Genomic DNA, 23,486 nt, shown 5'->3' with positions numbered 1-23,486 from the left:
GTTTCATTTTGTGTCTTATTTTATTCCTTGATGCCTTGACTGTGATTTTACAGAATGTTGGACTCCACCTTGCTGCTGTGGATGAATCCAATGAACATGTTCTCTCACTCTGGGACTGGAAGAAAGAGAAGAAACTGAGCGATGTAAAGGTATGTGATTCCTTGAAGGAATGAGACTAGCCCTTTCATGTATGGTACACTCTGTCTGTATAAGGGATACATTGTATAAAGTTTACCAGCAGATACATTTGTGTGTCAAAAACCAAACCAAACCAAAACTAAACTAAAACAAAAGACCCAAGATTCAGTGTTGACTACCAATGGAATCACAAATGCAGTGCAGTCACAACCTTTTAAATGAAGCAAGTGGTGTGGACATTGATATACTTGTTTTTAAATTCCCTCCACACTTACTATTTCATATGAATCCCCAATTCCTATTTTCATTGGAATGATTAAAGGGATTGTACAGTTTTGGTTGAGACCTAATTTCAGCTTTCTAACATTTTTTTGTGAGATAATGAGAAACCTCTTATAAAATATGAAAGAGCATGTAATTCTATGAGGAATTCAACCTTTATTTGATGAAAATTGGTTTTGAAATGGCTGAGATATCCAAAAAAGAGCAATTCTAATAAAGTGTGGGACCCACACTTTGTTACGATTGCTTTGTTTTACTTTGTTTTTGGATGTTTCCATACAGGGGAGATCTTAAAGACAATTCTGTGCAATCATATGTTGACTAAAATAAATTGCTATAGGGTTATGATATCGTAGAAATTGGATTGTCGTTACAATAATCATATATGTGACCCTGCATCACAAAACGCACACAAAGTCGCCAGACATGAAATTTTAGTTAAGACCATATTCTGAAAGACCAGACTTTAAGCTTTCAAATGATGTATAACTCAAATCAAATGGACTTTCCTAATCTATCTAAATATCGTAAAGAAAGCACAAACTCAGGAAAAGTGTGAACAGAGAAAAGACGCTCTGAAGTACCGTGTCTATTCAAGCGCTAAATTTTAACCAAGCTGTGCTGTCTGTGCGATGAATGGGACAAAAAACAGGATGTAAACCACCAGAGTAACAACAATGAAGGGATTATCTGATTAAACTGAAATTGAGCATGCCTTATTGACACATTCTGTCCATAATTAATGCCAACTTTTAACCCTAACTGCACTGGGGGGCTCGGAGGCCCCCCCTCGACATTTCGCACGATTACTCTGCAACATGCAATGCTCTCGCCGCGATGCTCCATGACTTTTTGAGTTTCCCGCACATTTTGACACCAAATTTGTGACACCTGGGGGTACGGCTCTGAAGTTACATGACTTAAAATGGCTTAAAAATGTGATTTTGTGTACAAAGTCAATGCAAATTGATTTTTTTCACATGGTTCATATAAATATGCTTATTTTTACTCTCAATGGCTAAAATTAGTTTGTTTTAGGAGTATTATGCTTCAAAAAGTGTCTGTGACAAATTTTGTTTCAAAAAACAACAAAAACAAAAGGTCGAAAAAACAAAGAAATACATAAGAAATTCATGAAACAATAAAATAACAAGAAATTAATTTTGATACCGAATTTTTTTTCAAGTACATTTGCTAAGAATGCCACGAAGAATAATTATACCAAAAATGAGCACTTTTGGAGCTTTATTTACTGATTTAGATGAAAGATTCTGATTTCTCGCATAAATTATCATAATTAATCAAAATAAAGTAAAAGAAGACTATTCTGGAAAATTTAAAAACACGATCTTGTAGATTACATCGCACACTACCATTGTGCAAAGTTCCGCGGCGATCGTGCGATCCACGGCCGAGATCTTAAGGGGGGGCCCTTGAGGCCCCCCCCCCCCCCCCCCCCGTCTTTCGAGCTACCAAAATAGCCCAGTCTTTTTAGGGTTAAAGCAGTAGCATCATTCTTTCAAAAGTTATAAGAGTTGAAAGTGAAGAGTGTGTCCAAGATTTTTAAGAAATGAAAAGGGGACTCTAAAGACACACCTAATCACACTATTCTACCAAAAATCTATTCGAGATATTAACTGCAAAAAAAACCACACTTTCCCGCCCATTTTATGATCCCAAATTTTAACATAATGTAGAAGAAGACTTGCTCTTTCAGAAAATATGAAAAAGTCAAGATTGGCTAGGTTGACTCATTTCACCTATTTTCAGTCCTCACACAAAAGCAGTGTGTGTGCAACTTTTTGTTCGTTTTGTGGTGCACGGTCACATATAGTAAGTGAGGAGGTTCATAGAGAAGCCAATATTATCATGTCTGCTGAAATTGTGTCAGGATGTCGGCATGTAATGTGCAACGGTTAAGATACGATGTGCTATTAATGAATGCTGTGTCATATATTACCCACAATGCCCCTGTGCAGAGTTCCCAGGATCCCGTGCTGGCCTGCGAGTTCCACCCCAACATCGAAGAGCAGGTCATCACCCTGGGCAAGGGGCACATCCACTTCTGGAACTTCAGCACAGGCAAGCTGGTGAAGAAGTCTGGAATCTTTGAGGTAATAACCGCAGCATCGGCGACGTTGACCCCCGACGAAAGCATTTCTTCCCACTTGCTCAGAGGACAATTCTGGACCAGTTATTAATGGAACTATGCAATGCAATGTCGGCAATGTCTTTTGTTAGTCATGTTTTAATAGTAACAAGGAAACATGTAATTCACATTCTGTGGAAGTGTACATTTCAATGTCGTGTTATAAATCATATTAGTACTTTAGCAATGATTGACAAATGATGTCATTGACAGGATCTTGGTTTAGAAGGTTTTTACTGGAGCATCCAAGTAATCTGAATAAAAGTTAGCTAATCTTTAGCATTTCATAGCAGAATTTTATTCATAATTTTTGATGAAATATTCATTGTTGTGGTTGCAAGTAAAAAAAAGAAATTGAATAAGAATCAATTCATTTCTGACTTAGAATTGTCCTTCAAAGAAACATTTTGGCAAGACCTCACCAAGCTTGTACAGGAAATGTTTATCAAATCGGAAGTTTCACTTTCAGAGAGCTTTTATTTGTTGCTGGGTACTTCATAATTATTACACAGTTGTATTTGTGCATTTATATTCTTCAAAATCTACTTTGTGAAGAGTGCAAGCCCACATATGATGCACAGACTTGAGTGGGTCATTTAAATTTGAATTATTCGAATAGTTTTAATTTACACACAGGGAATGTGTCATGTGCCAGGAATAAAATGAATGTGGATGCTAAGATGATAAAAGGCTCTGGTATGGCAATCAGACAATCGACAGCAGAAATGCTGAAACTAATTTGATAGAAAAGCAGTACTTTGTGACCAGTTTATTTGATGTGGAGGAATATATGGGGGCAAATGTTGCCAAAAAAAAAAAATGGTAGTGAATTACAGGCAGCATGCCAAAAGATTAAACAAAAACAAAACATGCAAGATGGGGCCTACATTCTTTGATCATGGTACATTAAAGCGGGAACACACACAAAAAAGAAAAACAAAATGGCAGCAAACTCATACCGGTATTTCTTCCACAGCCCAAACCCAGCACCCACACACATATACCATTCCTGTCTCCCATGCTTTCCTCTTCCTCGCTCACGCCCCTTTAGCCCTTTAGTTGGGAAAACAGCTCGGCCCGTCTTTCTATCATGTCATGCAACTCTACTGTGCAAACACGATATCACAAGTGGTGGGTGGCCACGCCTCGTGGGTTTGCCAACCTTTCAGTGGGATGCCTCTCTGGTCATGGCAGAAGGAATTCATACTTTTGTTGTTGTTGTCGTTTTTCCCGCTTTGTATTTGCCAAGTCATGCTCAAACATGTGCCAAGGATAATCAGTGATAGAGAGATATATTATACTTGTGGAACATCATTCCTTTCCTGTTTGCAAACAAGAAAAAAAAAAGAATTGTATTCTGTATTGTCCTCGTGTAGATGAAGGCAAGCATTTCTGTCTATTGCTTTAATATGTCCCCTTTGTTTTTCTTAGGTTATAGATATGTGTGTATATTTGGTATCTTGTATGTTACTAGTACATTTATGCATTTTTCTTTAAATGTCACTCCTCTGCCATTATAGTGTCCTTTCTTTTTTGGGTATTTGACATCCTTGACACTACAAATATTTATTTTGGTGGAAGTTCTCTTTAATTTTGATGCAGTGGATTTCAGGAATTTGTTACTGCAGCTATGCTTTATACTCATTTTTGTTGTTTGAACAAAAAAAAAAATGATACAAGAATAATATCTGATATTGTGATAGTGATGGTGTAAGTGTCACGTTTTTGCTCCGTCCCAACCTTGCGTAACGGCATGTAAGTCAAATAGAGATTCTTCAGCAAATTTGAACCACATTTTATTTGTTTAAAGTGTTCATTTACATATGACACCTATCTCATCCCAAGAGGAAGCCTGTGTGCACATGCTAAAGGAAATTTATGTGTCAGCATTTTCAGTTGATATTGTTTTCTCTTCCACGACATGCATTTGCAGAAATACGACAAGCCAAAGTTCATGCTGAGTTTAGCCTTTGCCCCCAATGGGGATGCCATCACCGGAGACTCCAACGGAAACATCTACATTTGGGGCAAAGGTGAGTCAAACAGTAGTCAAACATTAGTCATACATTAGTCAAACATTAGTTAAACATTAACTTATGATTTTCAGGCTGCCAGACAGCTCTAAAGACAGACTCAGAGTGTAGACTTGTTTTCCAATGCAAGTTTTGTGTTGATTTTCTAATCAGAGATTGTTATATCCATATTTCATATCTAAGATGAATAAGTTTCATGTCATAAGCTTTTTACCAGCATTTAAGGAATTCCAAAAATTTGTTTGTAATTTTGTTTTGCCTCTTAGATTATATTCTGTTTTCATTTTCAGTTATATATTGGGTTTTATTAATTTTTGTCATTGTGGTTTGTATTTATTACAGCCAAGAATGTAGTGTTTATCTTAATTGTGGAGAAAGCATGCAAGTTTCTCGCACAAGCTGAAGGTGAGAAGTTTCATGTGAAGGGTTTTTCTTCACAACAAGGAAGATTTTTTATGAAAAAACAAAACCTGACGACTGTATCATCACTCCATTTCTTAATCCGTTGAGGAGGAGTCCCGAGTATACTCGGGCAGGTGTCTATGGGAAATGCGTGTTGTAGCAAAATCAAACCGTCCTCAACGGGTTAATGTGAACTCAGATGTTGACACTGCATGTAAAGGAACAGTGCTGTCTAATATCTAGTAAGAGTTGATATATGAAAAATGCTTTGAAACTTTGGCAGCATTGTTATTTAATTCCTATCTCAATGTACTTCATGTTGTTATCAACTTTTTTTTTCCCCCGCTCTGTTGGTAGGGAACACCCGCATCAGCCAGGCCATTCTTGGAGCCCACGAGGGCGGCATTTTCTCACTCTGCGTGTTCAATGACGGCTCGTTCCTGTCTGGAGGCGGGAAGGACAGGAAGATCGTGCTGTGGGATTCAGACTACAAGAGCCAGTCAACCACTCAGGTCAGACAGCTCACCTTTGACCCAGAAATTCCCAGAAGCTACATTTCTGTAGTTATGCACAATTTCTTTGTATTTTGGTATTTAGTGTTAATTGTTTGTATTCCATGAGGTAGAGTAAAAGAATAAATCTCATATTTTGGATTTTGATTTGTCTGGTACAATTGTTTGTTTCAGTCAAAGAAATCACTTATTTGTATATTAGCTAATCTTCAAAGTGGCAACATTTTTTTACACTATGAAAGTTCCCAATTTCTCTCAAGTCAAAAGCTGAAGCAAGGATTGCAAATAAAGTAGTATTGTTTATAAGTGGAAGACCAACATTGAGAAAGATTCTTCATGTAAATTCATGTTTCATATGCATGTGTAATCCTAGAGGTGTTCATCATACCTTTGTTCATGAGAAGTATGAAATGCTTTGACAATGCATAATGCACTTATAGTTTTAATTGTGGTGTCAAATAGTTTTTCAATGGCTTACCGGTATCTGGCTTTAATTTTGTAGGTGCTGCTGAGATGCCAGATTTACCATCAGGGGCCTGTTGCATAAAACTTTTTACCAGAGAAAAACTCGGGTTGATTTTTAACAGAATTTTTCCTGTGTTAAAATAGATGGCAGTATCATACTAACCTGAGGTTTCAGTTCTTACCATAGTTTTTCTCAGTTTAAACGTTTTATGCAGCAGGTCCCAGGAGTATTCATTCATAACCCAAGGGTAAGTTCGAGCGCTCTCCTAAAGCGAACTGTACCGTACCGTACCCGTGCCAAAGGAGCGCTCGAACGCGTGTACCGTACCGTACTATACCATGCCAAAAGTGGACCACTTCCCGATGTGCTCCAAAAGCGTACCAAAGCGTACCAAAAGTTCGTTGTAAAGCATGCGCGTGAGCATGCGCGTATCACGCGCACGTCACAATGGAAAGACATCATTCTCTTTGTTCGGGACAGCTGTAAGTAGTTCAAGCGCCAGGTGAATTACATTCTTGCTACAAACAAGCGTGACCTTTTCTAAAAATAACTTGTGAGGTACGCTTTCTCCACAGAGCGCTCAAACGCTACAAAACTGGCTCAGTTCGGTACGGTACGCTTTGGTTCAGTTCGCTTTGGTTCGCTTTAGAGCGCTCGAACGCACCCCTAGTGATTGCCATAGAGTTTTCAAGAGAAAGAGAAGTGAAGAATTGAAGGGAAATTCAATGTATGAGAACAAATGGTAAGTGATCTTTTTGAAGGCCAAGCATCCTCAAGCTTTGAAGTCCTGGTCATGTTCCAGAGTCTCTGTCACCTTTAATTTGCAGATTCCAGAAATGACGGGACCAGTCAGGACCCTGTGCAAGGGCAAAGGTGAGGGCTTCTTTGTAGGAACCACAAGGAACGCTCTGCTCACCGGCGACATGGAAGGAGAGTTCCAGACACTGGTCCAGGTACTACACAAGCTCTATTTGGGAAAAATAAAACAAAAACAAAAACAAAGTAAACCTGTATGAACAATTCATCTTCATGGAGGGCTTCAATACTGGAATTATAATTTTGGATGAACTACGCTGGTCAGAGTCATATCTCAAAAGAGACGGTTCAGATGCTGTAACATTCGTTAAAAATTTTCTTCCTCTATGGCTTTCAAATGTGAAGTTTGATGTTGAAGGGGAGCCATGGTATTTCATGCCATTTTGAGGACTTGGAAATCATGAGGTGGATATGAAACTTCTGTGTATCTAAAGGTGTTCAGCACTAGTGCAAAATCATTCTAAGAGGACACAGGTGTTTGAAAGCAATCACAAAAGGCCCCCTTATGTTGTCAGAAGCAGATGCAAATACTGCCTTCTTGCAGTTATTAAAGGTATTAGCCCACATTTGCAAACCCACAAAAATCAAAACTGCATAAAACAGGTCCAATATGACTTCAAGTACAAGTTATAACAGTAACATACCTCACCTGTTGCTCTTTGTCTATACCATTCGATAAAAGAGAGAAAATCATCATTTTAAAATCAATTTTCAAACCCGGTCAACCCTACCCAAAATCGAATTACGAGCGCGGGCTAGCTACGTACATGTAACTTACATATGTATCGCATGCATGTAGTACGTATGTGGACCGCAGCTAGCGAGCGTTATACGCATGCATACGGTGCATTTTCATTTATTTTTATGAAAGTAATGGACTAATTGGAACGAAATTTTGCACAGGTGTTACTGCAATCATACCCAAACTCCATGGTAACTATGAGACCAATTGCTGCAGGTTTACACATGTGGGCTAATACCTTTAACAGTGAGAATATTTCTTTATGCAATGTGCAAAGGTGATGACAGATCAAGGATGTGTATCAGTGGATGAGAGAAATCTGTAACTCTGTTCAAGACTAGATGTTGTACTGTAGAAACATAAATTTTCTTATTAATTTTTCACCTAATTTTTCAACTGGATGAGATGAATTTTGCATTTTTTTTAATTTTGCAGAATAAGAGCTAAAATAGTATGACTTACAACAAGCACAAAATATGTCAGCTTTTATGCACATGTTGGCTTTGTGTTGCGCAAGATGTGTGAAAATTTCCACACCACAAAAAAAAAAATGAAATAAAAGACAAGTGACTTTGACCACAGTGATGAAGCCATGTCTCTATGTGTCTGTATGGTTGATAGTGTCTTGATATCTCCCTTTCACCAGGCCCACACAGAAGAGCTGTGGGGGTTGGCCCTGCACCCCTCTCAGGCCCTCTTCCTCACCTGTGCCTACGACAAGAATGTCTTCCTCTGGGACTTTGAGCAGCACAAGCCCATCTGGAGCAAGACCATGGAGGTATGCCGCTCTTCAGTTTCTTTGAGAGAGATCGCCCATGTGCTATCTTTGTTTTTAGTTTATTATAAAGATGATTGTGAGTTTTGTGTTTGTTTGCCAACTTTGTTTGTTGTCAGTTATTTGATAACTTCATGCTTATTTGTAGCTCAAGCTTTCTGTGGATTATTCCTGATTTAGAAAGTCATGATCTAATCTATACTTTGCATATCTAAACTTTATCATTTCTATCAATATGTTAGTATATAGAAATCAAGTGAGATCGGTTTTGTTTGGATTTTGCCTAGTGCATGCAGGTAGTTTTGCGATAAATTTCGTTGGTAATTTCTTGAGAAGTTTGCTGTCACAGTTTCCAAACTAGATGAAGCAGAGTACCAGATCGTGAAGCTATGCATAGTTTTGTGTAGTTTGACCACGACTATTCTTCTTACATACTCTTGTCCTGTAGGAGTCTTGCCAGTCGGCTGGGTTCCACCCCTCGGGCAACGTAGTGGCCATCGGTATGACCAGCGGGAGATGGGTAGCCCTGGACGTCCAGAGCCAGGAACTGATCACGGTCCACACTGATGGAAAGGAGCAGCACGACATCATTAGATACTCTCCAGGTAGGAAAGTGGTGGGGAGGGGGGAAAGATATGGGTGGGAAGGGTATAAGAATTGTGTGGTGAGGGAGAGATAGGGGTGGGGAGGGTGTGAGGAGTGGTTGGATGGGGGAGGGAAAGTGATATGGATGGGTGTAAGGAGTGTGGTGTGGAGGGGGAGAGAAAGGGGTTGGGAAAGTGTTAAAGGAGCGGTGGCGTGGGGGAGAGAAAGGGGTAGGGAGAGAGAGGGAAAGTGGTAGGATGGGTATAAGGAGTGGTGGGGAGGGGGAGAGAAAGGGGTATGGAGGGTGTAAGGAGTGGTGGGAGAGAAAGGGATAGGGAAGGTGAAAGGAGTGGTGGGGAGGGGAGAGAAAGGGGTATGGAGGGTGTAAGGGGTAGTGGGGAGGGGGAGAGAAAGGGGTATGGAGGGTGTAGGGGTGGTGGGGAGGGGGAGAGAAAGGGGTTGGGAAGGGGCAAAGAGTAGTGGGGAAGGGAAGGGAAAGAGGTAGGGAGGGGGTGAGGATTGGTGAAGAGGGGCAGCGAAAGGAATAGTGAAGGGTGTGAAGAGGGAGAAAAGGGGGTTGGGAAGGTGTAAGGAGTGGTTGAGAGGGGAGATAATGGGTAAGGGGGAGATAAAGGGGTAGGGAGGGAGAGGGAAAGTGGTAGGAAAGGTGTAAGGAGTGGTGGGGAGGGGGATAGAAAGGGCTAGGAAGGTGTAGGTAGTAATGGGGAGAGGGAGAGAAAATGGTAGGAAAGGTATAAGGTGTAATGGGAAGGGGGGGGGGAGAGAAAGGGGTAGGGAAGGTGTACGGAGAGGGGTAAGAAGGATGGGGGGGGGGGAGAAGTGGTTGAGAACAATGTAGGGGGAGTAGTTAGAGGGTAAGGAGGGGTGGGGAGGTTGTAGAAAAGGGAAAGGAAAAATGAAATTTCCTTCTGCATCCTGACAAAGGAATATCACAAGCTCCTTGATTTGAAACTTGTTTTGCCCTTAGAGCTGCATCTAGCACACACACATCTCCCTGCAAAATCTCTGGAATATCCCTGATTTTGATGAGTGAATGTCGGCAGCCTTGTGACATTTTTCTTTTTCTGTCGTCACACTCAGATGGAAACTACCTGGCGGTGGCATCCCACGACAACTTCATCTATATTTATTCCGTGTCGGAGGAGGGAAGGAAGTACTCCAAACTGGGCAAGTGCTCTGTAAGTTGGGGACTCCCCATTTCTTACCATGTGATTTCTTTGTTTGTATGTGTGTGCGTGTTCTTGCAAACGACTTCAATTGTAGTGTTCACTTCAGGCAACCGGGGATACACATCACACTATCAGCATATACCCTTTGTTCACAGTATTTGAAACAAATGAAAAAGCGCCCTCTCACGGCCCTTAGATTAGGGGTAATTAGGGGTATAATGATACACCTGCCCGTTTTACATATTTAGGACCTGTATGTAGGAGCAATGTTTTCAAACTATTCAAATGGGGAAATTTGAACATTTTTACACATATCCTTGATTGTTGTGTATGCACCTACTTGCGTATACACGAGATGAAGCGTGATTTTAACTTACTAAACTGTATTTATTATATCATTAAAGTGTTTTTTGATAAAGTATCATTAAAGAATTTATTCCTTAAGTATTATTTTTTGGTGGTTTTCAATTGCAATTAGCTAATATATCGGAAAAAGAAAGATACTTTTTTTCGGAAATGAATAATGGAATATGCCCATTAACCTTGAGCAAACTATCATATCCTCGGCTGAAGCATATCTTAATAAAATGTGTATGTGTGTGTGTTTAGGATTATGGGTTAAAGATTATAAGAGGTTCAGGAGAAGCAGGGGGAACTTGCAATGGGGGAGGGGGAAGGGGGATATGGGCCTGCTATGTGAGGGCACAAATGCCAGATAGTCTCTTGCCCTTCTTTGTCTGGAAGTTTGAAAGTCTTGTAGATTGTTTGCAGCAACTTGATCCAAACCTTTTTATTGCAATTATTGTATGTATGGTTATACTTTTCACAGAAACACAATGTGGTCTTAAAAACTTGCCATATTGATGTTTTTTTTTCTTTCATTGTTCATCCCACTTCAAAAATATTGTCACACAATATATACTACCATTTTTCAAGAGCAGATTCAAAGTTCACTCTTTGCTCACAGAGAACTAACATCAGTTGTTTGTAGTTCAAGCAATTACTGTTTGATCATTCAATCTTTTCTTTTTTTTCATGCCAACCACTCAAAGATTCGTATCTGAATTAAGCAGCTAAAAGACACAAAAAAATTACAGTAAAGACACTTTTGTATTTTATTGATGAGGTACTCATAAATAGAGTTTTCAGTCTTTACACAAAAAAGGTAAATTTTTTAATACATTTAAGATCAGTTTTCCCAACTAAATTATTTATATGTGTAACTATGTTCTTAGATGATCATTGCATATCTGAAGATTTTTCTGTTGATGGCTCGCTCTGTTTTATTTTGCTTTCGATCATTGCGCCTGTGATTACCAGGGACATTCCAGCTTTGTGACGCACATCGACTGGTCCAGCGACTCCACCAAGCTGCAGTCAAACTCCGGCGACTACGAGCTCCTCTTCTGGGACGCCACCACCTGCAAGCAGATCGTCAACAGCAAGGAGACGAGAGACATCGAGTGGGCCACCTTCACCTGCGTCCTCGGCTACCCGGTCTGCGGTGAGTGGGCTCCTGTCTTGCACCAAGACCAGACTTGCCAATTTTTAGGGCGAAGGGTTCTCCCCTGGGGTGGATCAAAGAATTCCGTTCAGGGGAGGCGCCTTTACGAAATTCAGTGGGGGCTCACGCGCCCCCATTTTTTCCTTTTTATTCCTTTTGTTTAAACAAAAACTAAGAGGGCCTGCACGCCTGGTGCGCCCCCCTCTGGATCCGCCACCGCTCCCTATACATGGGTTCATCATATAAAGGGAGAATAGACCAGTTTGGCACATGCACCTGTTCCACTAATGAATATATAGGACCGTAGAGTTTATAGAATGTTGGTTGCATTGTAGTGACCGTTTGTCCAGAATAGAGTCCTTTCAGCAGTCCTGAAATTGTGTAGAAATGGCAGGAAATGCATCTCAGGTAGCAATAAATCCTCTGAAACATTCCGTAAGAGAGCTGGGGGTAAATTGGTGAAACTTAGGCATTTCACAGATGTGGTGTCTCCTTACAATGTATTTCCAGATTGTGATCTTAAATGTTTAGATTTTTATCTACAGGTCTCAATGTTACATCTGTCACCAGTTCTCAGCTTACCCACTGAGGCATTTTATGGTAGCACTGGGCAAGTTGCATATTTTGTTTTTACTGAAAAGAAAACAAAAATAATATTGATGGTGTAATGGTAGTGATAGAATGATGATGTACAGCACAGTTTAGAACTGACTATACTCAAACATGACATGAAATTCAACAATGAAAATATTATTCAACAGATATAATTCCCCCCCCCCCCCCCCCGCCATTTACAAATGTGGTACTGCCTGGTGCTTGTGGCTTATGGTTTTCATGTACTATATATTTGAGTTAAATTTTCTATTGACTGCTATGCAACTTTTTGCTCTCTAGGAATCTGGCCCGAGGGGAGTGACGGTACAGATGTGAACACTGTGGCACGGTCTACCACAGGCACCCTGCTGGCGACCGGAGACGACTTTGGAAAGGTCAATCTCTTCCGGTACCCGGTAAATCATCCAAAGGTGAGTGCTGGCGTCTGAGCTTTTTTTATGCCTCCGCCCGAAGGGTGCCGGAGGCATTATGTTTTCAGGTAGTCCATCCGTCCGTACTTTTACGTTCGTCCCCATTGCTTACGCACTAACGGAGGTCAAGGTCAAATCCTGAAATTATATCCGTTTATGCGATAAATCAAGACTGCATCAAGCAAATTTCATCAAACTTTGTCCAAGGATAATGTATGACAGGCAATTACTTATTTGTGTGAAATCGGACAGAGGTCAAAGGTCAAGGTCAAATCCTAAAATTTATCCGTTTATTTTACCCCTCTAGTCTGTCTCTCCGCCATCATTTTTTGCTCTCAGTCACAAATGAGCCCATCAGCATTGTTCTCTAAGAGGAATGTTTTCTGCACTGTGAGAATTTGGAAATGATGAATATATACGCATGCCAAGAAATCTTGTCAACGGACTACAAGGCAGGTTTATAAAACATCAAATCAGAGTCTCAGGAAACCATTTGGCGTTTTGGTGTGATGGTGTGATGATGTGCGGTCAGGAAATCCATGTTATTTCAAGTGTGACAGTCCACATTGAAAATTTTTGTTCTGTGGGACTAACCCGTTGAGGATGGACTGATTTTGCTACAACACGCATTTCCCATAGACACCTGCCTGAGTATACTCAGGACTCATCCTCAACAGGTTAAAACTGAAGGTGTTTAGAATTTTGCAATTGTATCATTGTCATGTTCAACTTGAGGAAGCAGAGAGAAATTTCACACTGTAAAACCATAGATTTCCTGTATATGATACATGACTTTTGTGAATTTTGCAAGGAGCCAGTATTCCTGAAAGTAAAATGCACTTGCAAAATTTTTTTTACACGATGTATTGAATGCCAGTGTCAATTCCCGAAAGTTTCATGCCGCAAAAAAGTTTGTCGGCTCCAATTCATGCAAGTTTCATGCTGTGAATATTTTGGGTTTGCCATCTATGACCACAGCATTACCATGTTACTTTATTATGTGGTAGTGCACGAAATTCACTATTTATAGAATCGCAATACAGTGAATCAGCCATATCTGTATTTGTTATAATTTGCCTACTTTTTTTGTCTTTTTTTTGTTACTGTCATTCAGGCTGCATGTAGCTCTTTCAAAGGTCACAGCAGTCACGTGACCAGCGTCATCTTCAACGAGGACTCGACGAAGCTGATCTCCACCGGAGGTCGTGACATGTCGTGCATGCAGTGGACCGTAGTCTAAGACATCTACTGTGCTGTGGCAGCAGAAGGAAAAAAAAAATATATCGTGGGCAAGAATGGCAAGGGAGTAGTACAAGCATAGGAAAATAAAGAATGATATCGTGAAGTCCCATGCAGAATCAACGTGGCTATTTTGACTCATGTGCTTTCTTTTGAAAGAGAAACCGTGGTCTAGCCAATGTCTTTCACACCATGAAAGTCCTTCCAAGAGTGTTTTATGAATGTGTCACGCAAGGCATGCCAAAAATTTGGGGCAGAATTTTTTGTGCAAATCTTTGGTATTAAAAAAGATTGAAAAAAAGGAGCTCTGTCTTGCTGCCACTTTAGGGAACATGTTGATGTTTTTGGTCTTACCCTGCAACTTATCAACTGACGTAAATTTTCCCAACTGCCAAGCCCTATGTCTAAACCATTTATTGCCAGAAGTCATAGAAATGTGTGCAGAAAGTAATGTGGAAAGATGAATTTAGTTTGACCTTCTTTTTGTGAGTGTATGCACCATAGTCCCCATCTGCAAACTGTCTTTACTTTGCTAGAATGATAAGTGTGGTAGACCTTGGTACTGAAACCACGCTTGAACAAATGGAAGAACCCTAAAGGCACACAGTTGTAGTTATGCTGCGGAACAAGAGCATTGTCCATTGCCATGGTTGTGTGTGGAAGAAGATGCTATCCCGAAGTGAGCCACATCAGAAAGTGATCGTAGATTGATATATCATGAGATGACCCAGTTTCATTTTGTAATATTGATAATCAAATTACCATGGTAATTAGCAATGAACGACGCTGAACCTAGCAGCAGTTGTCTTTGTTTTTGTTTTTTATCTGTTGAAGAGGGTAAACTGCACTGCTTGCTGATGTTTGGGTATCTGCTTTTCCCTTCACAACTTTCCTATATATGTCTTTGCCGACTCTTGGTACCGTTGGTGCCGGGGGCATTCTTTTTTTTTTTCACTTTTGGTACGTTGTGCATATAATACTCAAAAGTAATTGAATGAGACTCGATGTATAAATGATGAGATAAGAAGGCATTTGAAACAGCATATAGTATTGGTTTGAAGTGATCATGTTTGTATGAAAGATTTTTTTTCCCTTTTAAATTGATATGGATTAGTGAGATGTGTATGGAGTGCAGAATCTTGTTAAAGTATTACATGGGAGGTCCCAGATGTTTTGAAACATTCAGCGAGTGCATCTCGCAGGACTCAGCATGTTCAAAATGACAGAATTGTATGAATTAACATGTAATGCTAATTCTTGCAAAAGCTGGTCACACCAGGCATTTTTTGTTATCATTATTAATTGCGAGTATGAAACATTCCTTCTTCTTTTTTCTTTTTTTGTGATTCAGCTTAGCATTTTTATATTCTTCATTGTAATATGTGAGGGTAATTTTTCTATCATATCAAATCATTTTTCTTTAGTATTAAGGATTGAAATAGTAATCAAAAAAGAAACCACTACAAACATGTGGAAGTAGAGCAAATGGCCACAGTGGACTGTCTAAAATTCAATGAAGTCATTCTGCTTTGACTGGACAAAATATTATTTTGGAGAAAGTGGACTCGTGTACAGGAATATCATAAAATAATCTTTATGAAGGCAAGAAAGAAAAAGAAGATTTTGATATTTTCAGGTTGAAAACGAAGAGAGAGAGAAAATTGAATTGCAAACTTGTGTTTCAGAGTCATAGAAGAAGGCAGTACAGTTAAAATTTGTGTCAGCAGTTACTATAAAGAGCTCTCTTCTACCAAAGAAATTGAAATTGAAATACAATTTAAGGTAGTGTCCTGGAATACTTTCAAGCAAATGTGTTCAATTCTTTCACAATTACTGGAAAATGCAATGTTTGCAATATCTTACAAAGTCAATTATTCCATGTGTTTTAGGTCAGGTGGTTGGGTAAAGAGAATTTGTCGTTTTCATGATGGCTACGAGAAGAGGTAGCAACTACCTCAAAAAGGGCAACAGTTCAATGGACCCAGTTCTGCATTTCAGTTGACTGTCTTTCAGGAACAGGAGCGCGTGAAACCAAGCCACACAAAAGGGTCAGATTTAAGCATGTGGGTTTATATAGGTCAATGACTGTGAGTGAATATATTCATGTCATTCATTGTGCCTCATCATTCAGTGAGCAGGGACAATCAAGTTAATGTGCCTGAAAAACCAAACACACACACACACACACACACACACACACACACACACACACACACACACACACACACACACACACATACACACTATTAGATAGACAACAAAGAATTGGAGAATAGAATTATATGCACACATTGAACAATGCTAAATATGGACAGACTTCAGTTATTGACCATCAAAACCGGAATAATTGTATGACAGGTATAAATGCATTAATGGTCCGTTACTCTCTGTATTGCAGGTTTATGGGTGCATCCAGTGAGGTGGGGCTGTCTCTTACCACCTCCCTGGTGTATCGACGTAGGATGCCAGGGTGCGTACTCCACACATATTTTATGTGCATGTTGTAGATATGTAAATGTTTTATGGGAGAGGATATTCTTGGATGAGGGTGGATTTCTGATACTGGCTGTGTGTCATCACAAAGATTTATACGAACGGAGATACTCTTGGTAACAACATTTTTTTGTACGATATATTCCAAGGAAGGTTTACTGTTCATACACACAAACCGGAGGTGAGAGATATATTGTTCAAAGAGGGAGATTAGGGGAAGAATATATTGGAAGCATGCACAGGCTATATTTGTGATGTCTTTTTTTGTGTGTTTTGGGGTGAGATAAAGATTTCCACTCGTCCCTTATCATTACATTTCGACTTTAAGAAATGTCACAAATTTCTAGACAAATGTATAGATTCCAATAAAAGTATTTGTAATGAGATCAAAATTTTCTCATGGAAGCTTGAATTGTGATCTGTCATGGAGTAACAGATCATGTCAGTGACACATTAAATGACATAACGATTTGATATTGTTTAGTGTATGTGTTTGCATTTTGTTGTTGTTCTTGTTCTTGTGATATTGCTGAAAACTTTTCTTTTTTAGAGAGAGAGAGAAAGTCTGAGATATGTGCAGATGCGAGAGAAAGAAAAAAAATCTTATGCTTTGGGTTTTGAAATTGTTCGGAGGAACAGTCGGGGGGTTAATTCCACAGACAACAGACTATACATCCGAGTATGACACAATGGATTATGCTTAGGTTTTTGTTTGTTTGTTTTTTGGCAACAAATCAACATAACAGTATACAGTTGACTCTTGTCATATATCTTAGGCTCTATGTGATGACTGTTGCGTCAACATTTTCCTTTAGCAGGGCTTGAAAACAATAGAATATGAGGAAAATTTTGATTTTCTATCTTTTAAAACTAGTGTTTTCATCGATGTCCAGTATATTCATAATCTAACATGACTGTGTACCACATATGTGAATTTATGTGGACTTGAGCATAGCATAATTGTTTTATGCAGAGATATAATTGATTATGTAGTTGATTTCTATCATAAGTCTATGGCAGCCTGTGTGTTAAAGGCAATTTTTACCATTTGCAGATGAAACAAAAACCCAACTTTTTTGTTTCAAAATATTTTTAAAATATGAATTAGGGATGTAAACAACGAATGTAAAAATTTGATTCGGTATAAACAATGTTAAGTATGATTAAATATATGAAATGTGTGCAATAGTTCTAATAAAAATGTTTCTAGACTATACCGTCTGCAATTATGGTTTAGTGAGAAATATTATATCTCCTTACATTTTAGGCTTTACTGGAAAATTTTAATAACTTTATGGTAGGATGTTTTTTGATACAACTGATGTGCAAATATGCATCAAATGTGATATCTTGAACATTTTTTTTTTAAATCACTGCTCCCAATGGTAAACAGAACTTTCAAGAAAATTCATAATCAATCTTTTGATGAAACGGGGCCATTGTAGTATGACTGCTGCATTGGCCTATCATAAGCAGACTGCACGTAGTCACAGTTTCTGTGTGTGTAGGAGAAATGTAAAATTCTGTAGTACATGTATCATGACTGTTGGATAAACTTCCAAAATGTTTGTCACACAGCCTGTTTGTGCCACCACACACACAAATCAAATTGAAAATGGCAGGGAAAAAAATCACAGAAAGAGATGGAGAAGGGAAAGTGAGAGGCAGACAAATGAACAAGTATTGGAGGAGAATAAAGAGAAAGAAAGAACATGAAAAGAATGGAAACATTGAGGGGACATTAGTCAAGATTTAGAATTTCTTGAAATTTATTCCAGTGAACCATACATTGTACATGACTATTTGTATAAACAAAATATATATTGAAAAAATACATATAATATTGCAATTATACATTGTTGACATGGAATGCAAAATAATTTTTTTTTGCTGCACAAGCAAAGATATAATAAACCTCTACCTACAATTATTATGACAATATAATTGCAGCACTAAGTAATTAAGGCACATTGTATTCGAATCGAAATATCTTGGAATGATCGGAAGAAGTTTGATACTTATAACGGCATCAGTGTCAAAGTCCATCTACACATGTACTGTAATCTAAAACTGTATGGGTCTGTGACAAGGTATGAGAGAAATTACTGTCAGGGTTTGAAGAAAAGGGTTGTTGAAGAGAAAGCACAGACGTCGGAGATCGAAAAGAGAAACAAGAAGAGTAATTACACAAGAAAATACAGAACACAGCTCGGTCAATCGTGCCTCAAACATGACCTGAATGATAACATTTCACACACGGACCAGTAAGAAATCATATATAACTGTATGTACAGTACCAAACTCGTATCATTTTTATAGATTGATGTAGAAAAGATATATAATGAAGGCATCGTCTGGTACACGTACAGTGTACGTAAGTACACTTAATTGACACAGAACGTACACAAAATATACACTGAATTAAGACGGAATGTTCACCATAAAAGCTTTAGTTAATGATACCTATTCGATGTCGAAAAGAACCATAATTCAGATTGCTGAAGCTTCTTGCGTATACAACGGTCAGTAAACCCAACATCAAGAAAATTGATTCAATGCATAACTCATCATGTGAAGCCATCTAGGTCCGAATATATTTTCTGTCAAATGAGCCAGACTTGACAAATGATGTTGAAATCTGGAGAAAAATCGGCCTCAAAACGTTGCCGTCAGTTTCTCCTGATTTTTGGGACCTGTTCAATCTTTGCCACCAAAAAAAAAAAAAAAAAAAAAAAAAAAAATGCAGCAATCTTTGATTTACACTTTTACCTGACAATTATTAAGTTTGCTTGGTCAACATTACTTATGATTGGACATTCAAAATCCCAATATAATTACAAAACCTCATGAGAGATATCATAATGGATTCAATCGGCGGTTTTTGAGGCAAGCCAGTGTACTAGATATTAATAGTATATGACTAGAACTGTGGAATAGTATTACAGCAACAAGGCGGCATTTCTCCGAAGAATGTTATTCACCACACCATCAAAGCGGTCAAGTGATTAATGATACACCCGTCAATCACCACTACGGGCCACATATAGTAAATAAAATCTTACAGAAATATAACAATACAATATGTTTTGTCAGTAGATTCGAAGGTGGTAGTGGAACACGTCAGTGAAAGTTAAGCGAAAATCGGAAAATTCGTCCACATGTTATACATTTTTTTTTTATAGTTACGTCTGAAGAGTTTGTTTGCAAAATCCGATAAGTCCATTTTTGAAGATTTTTAAGTACGGCCTCTGTCAATTAGGAACAAAATAATACAGTGTACCTTGTAAACGATATATTGGTCACACTACATATAAAGTTATGTTTTTGAAGTTATGGTCAAAAGAAGCAAACGTTTTCTTATTATTCTCTTTATTTTTCTTGACCTTTAATCGCAAATATCTCCATTTGGCAAATATGGACTTATCGGTTTTTGCAAAAAAGAAACGCTATATACAGGATGTTAGGTATATACAATGATAATAGGAAATGTACAAAGGCTGTCACAACTAAACCATATAATGAAAGAATATTCAAACATTGCACCATTTTGGGAGTAAGTTCATTGCAACAACAACAAAAAAAAAGGAAAGAAAAAAGTGAAAACTGTATTTGATAAGGAGCTGAATAATATGTCCGCAACCTTGCGTCGTCATATTAGGCCGTGGCTATAGATCTGCAATCTTTTTTTTATCTTGCTAACGACACATCACATTTAATTTTGCAAGTATCATAATTAGCACACGGGAAATTCTCTCAAGATAAGAGAAGCTGTCAGAAATTCTTGAACTGAAGAATTTATATTCCGACCTTCAATCAATTCACGTGGGTACACATATAGATTTTGTAATCCGTGTTACTTCTACACGATAAATCTTATCCATGTGCTCTTATGTACAAACTATACCATATTATAATACAAGACTGTACTGAGACATGAGATGAGTGGAGGAGGAAAATAAGTTATTCTTTTTATCACACTGCTACCAGTGAAGTACTGTGAAAAAAAAAGTACTTTCAACGCTATACCGTCGTGATAATGACTTCCGCAGCATCACCACAAAGACTACACAGCATGCAGAGGACTATCTTTACGCCTCATTCTATTATGTGCAGTGTGTAAAAATCGAACGCGGACATCGTACTGATTCCCTACTTTACGTACGTGGGCAAAATATATTAGTAACTGCGTCGTCATCTTTATCCCCACTGCATCATATAGGATTAAAAAGCTTGTCGTTACTTACTGCTCTATCAAAAGAAAAAAAAAATCGTTGTCCTGATTCAGTATCGTTTGCTCTTTCTTTACACACTAATGAACATAATCAGCACGTGATCAGAGGGTATCGGATGTTCTGCGTATAAATAGGGAAATAAAACAAGTGATCCACTGTCCGGAGGCTGTGTTTGGATCTCACCACTGACAGGTATTATAGACTCTATTATTTATGAAATAGAATACAAAAAGACTCAACACCATTTTTTTTTCTTTTTTGTGGGTGTACGTGTGTGTGGCCCGTTACTACAAAAACATTGGCGTCAGATAAGTAAGATTTAACACCATGGATGTTAAATCTAACACTAATCAAGTGTCAATAGAAGACCACACCCACAAGTGTAGAAAGTGTGTTGTGATGGTGTTGAAAAGTGTTCACCTGGCACGTCGTGGTGTTAATTCAACAATGACACCGCATGGTATTGAGTTGATATTGCTGGTGTTAATGTCAATGGTATAAACACCCATCCAGTTTCAATAGGAGACCACACTAACTGGTGTTACTATGGTGTAAATGTGTTCACACTCTTTTTTCAAAAGTCAAATACTTTATCGGAAATTCTTGATCGTCTTGTTGAAGTTCAAATACAACACGAAGAATAGTAACTAAGAAACTATTCCAAACACAATTTCATGTTTTAAATGACACCCGAAGGTGTTAATCTGACACCATAAACGAGCACCGAAACTCTAACATCAGCTCGGTGTTTCGTATTTAACACCGGACATATTGCATCATGGGCCACCAAAATTATCAAGTATCAAGTCTTGGTGGCTCGATCGAAAAAGTTAAGGCACAAGAAAAAAAGAATAATTTCATTAATAAAAAAACATTTCAATAAAACAAAAGAATTTAGCAAAAATTGGCAGACATTATCAAGTGATTTCGATACCAAGTTTAGAAGTCATAAGAAGGATTATTTTCCTACATCATAATGATTATGTGAATATTGGCAGGTGTGATAAAGAGCTTTACATATAATATTGCATTGAGGCATACACATGATTTTCTTTGAAACCTCAAACATTCTTGAAATTATCACGTAAATGTATACCTAATTCTACAACTTGATAGATGAAAAATTGATTGTGAAATTTGACAGGATATAAACCACCGGGGCATCAATAATGAAGGGATCATCACATTAAGCTAAAATTGAGCATGCTTTATCAACATTTTGTCCATAATTAATGTCAACTTTCAGAGCAGTGTAGCTTGATCATCTGAAAAGTTATTAGAGTTGAAAGTGAAGAGTGTGTACAGGGTTTTATAAATGAAAAGGGGACTCTTAACACAGAGCTAATCACACTATTCTTTAAAAAAAAGTGTTCGAGATAAACTTATACGTTCTGAAGTGGAGACTCATCAACGTCATCATCTTCAGGATGGTTTTGGTTATTGGTGCATCCCTGACAACGTGTTTGATGTCTAACTCTCCTGTATTTCTTCCATAGAATCGCCGCGCATGCAGTTGTCAACACCACGACAATGACCAAAATGACTGTAGACACCATCCATCCATTCGGGTTTTGGTGACCTATACAAGAGGAAGGGTTTAATATGAAATAGATAAATCAAGTTAAAGATCAGTCAAGTATTGATTTGATAAGGAATGCTTAGCAAATTAATCATGTTGAACAGTAACGCCCCACTAATTAATGCCCTCTGGGAGAGTCTATCTTCAAATTACCTTAATAGCATTACATGTGCCATGTTGCATGTGACATTATTTTGTCAGTCTAGGTAAAATAAGATGACGAGGTGATAACAATAAAACAATGAGCTCATACGCATATGAGCTCATAGATATGAGCTCATATATGTATTATTGGGTTATCTTGAATGACAGGAAGACATCTTCAGAACTTTAAAATCAGTAAACTAATTTAAATTGAAGTATGTTTTGGCTTTCTGTGCAAATCATCACAAACTGTATGTTAAAAAAATGCAGTATTGTGATAAAAGTTAATAATTTTTCATAAACCAAGCGTTGCCAAGCCCGAGTAATAATTGTCCCCCTTGAATTTCTTGATGAGTAAAAGACATAAAAGCAATGTAGCCCCACATACTCACAAATTTCCGGTGGCCCGAGGTACACAGAAGTTTTTAATTTCTTTCATGTGTTGGGTCGACATCACTATATATCTGGCCACCTCTAATGTTGCGCCTTGCTTCACTTAAGTGCATGTACTTTGTCGTGTTTGTGAATGTGTCTTTCTAACCGAAATAATCGTCATTGGGCATTGCTCAATTCTGATGTGGAGAGTTATAGATATTTGACATGACAAAATGCCAATTCACATTAAGAAAATGCTGCCTTCATACTGCTTTTGTACCTAACCTTTGGCTTCCTTATATCATGTGAATGTGTCCTACAATTAAGATACTCGAATCCGATTAATACAAAAAAATATATTCCCTTGACACGCGGTATACATACCTCTTACTATCAGATGGGCAGATGCATTGAATCCTCCCAAAATGAACGTGCAGACTTTCTCAGCTGGAGTATCAGTACCATTGATGGTGATTCGGGACCAAGTATTAAAAGTTCCGTCATTGTTCATGGTTTTCCCTCTGAGTTCATTGTCTTCACCCCAAGAAGGATACATCTCAGGATAAACGCTGTCCACCCTGCATGTAAAAAGTGCGATGTTCTCGGCAAGGATCCTTCGCTCACATACCTTCCCAGCATTTTCACACCCGTCAACGTGTAGGCCTTCTGTTGGTAAAGATGGCACTGGAGAAAAAGAAACAGAGGAAAAAGGGGGTAAGAATAGGGCAATGTGTAAACGAACGATTGCATTGAAAATGTTTATATATTTCATCTCCATAAAGAGGGGGGTGCAAAAATAATTGTA

General features: G+C 38.4%; 1 protein-coding gene across 1 annotated transcript in view; it reads left to right on the top strand.

Annotated features, from left to right (window-relative positions):
- The window catches only part of LOC139710660 (77 kDa echinoderm microtubule-associated protein-like), a 48,149-nt gene extending 31,326 nt beyond the window's left edge, over positions 1 to 16,823 (top strand). The window contains exons 7-17 of the mRNA XM_071622583.1: positions 54 to 149; positions 2,400 to 2,534; positions 4,503 to 4,602; positions 5,362 to 5,516; positions 6,810 to 6,935; positions 8,187 to 8,318; positions 8,764 to 8,920; positions 10,002 to 10,099; positions 11,411 to 11,594; positions 12,489 to 12,619; positions 13,734 to 16,823. Of these exons, the coding sequence (XP_071478684.1) occupies positions 54 to 149; positions 2,400 to 2,534; positions 4,503 to 4,602; positions 5,362 to 5,516; positions 6,810 to 6,935; positions 8,187 to 8,318; positions 8,764 to 8,920; positions 10,002 to 10,099; positions 11,411 to 11,594; positions 12,489 to 12,619; positions 13,734 to 13,859 (1,440 nt within the window). The 3' untranslated portion in view covers positions 13,860 to 16,823. The remainder of the gene's footprint in view (positions 1 to 53; positions 150 to 2,399; positions 2,535 to 4,502; positions 4,603 to 5,361; positions 5,517 to 6,809; positions 6,936 to 8,186; positions 8,319 to 8,763; positions 8,921 to 10,001; positions 10,100 to 11,410; positions 11,595 to 12,488; positions 12,620 to 13,733) is intronic.
- Positions 16,824 to 23,486: the final 6,663 nt, after the last annotated feature.

Source organism: Diadema antillarum, unplaced genomic scaffold, assembly GCF_040938485.1.
Source record: "Diadema antillarum isolate AM-2024a unplaced genomic scaffold, OU_Dant_1.0 seq00001551_RagTag, whole genome shotgun sequence".
Taxonomy (NCBI): domain Eukaryota; kingdom Metazoa; phylum Echinodermata; class Echinoidea; order Diadematoida; family Diadematidae; genus Diadema; species Diadema antillarum.
The sequence above is the reverse complement of the archived record's forward strand: the minus strand, read 5'-3'. Positions and strand labels throughout refer to the sequence as shown.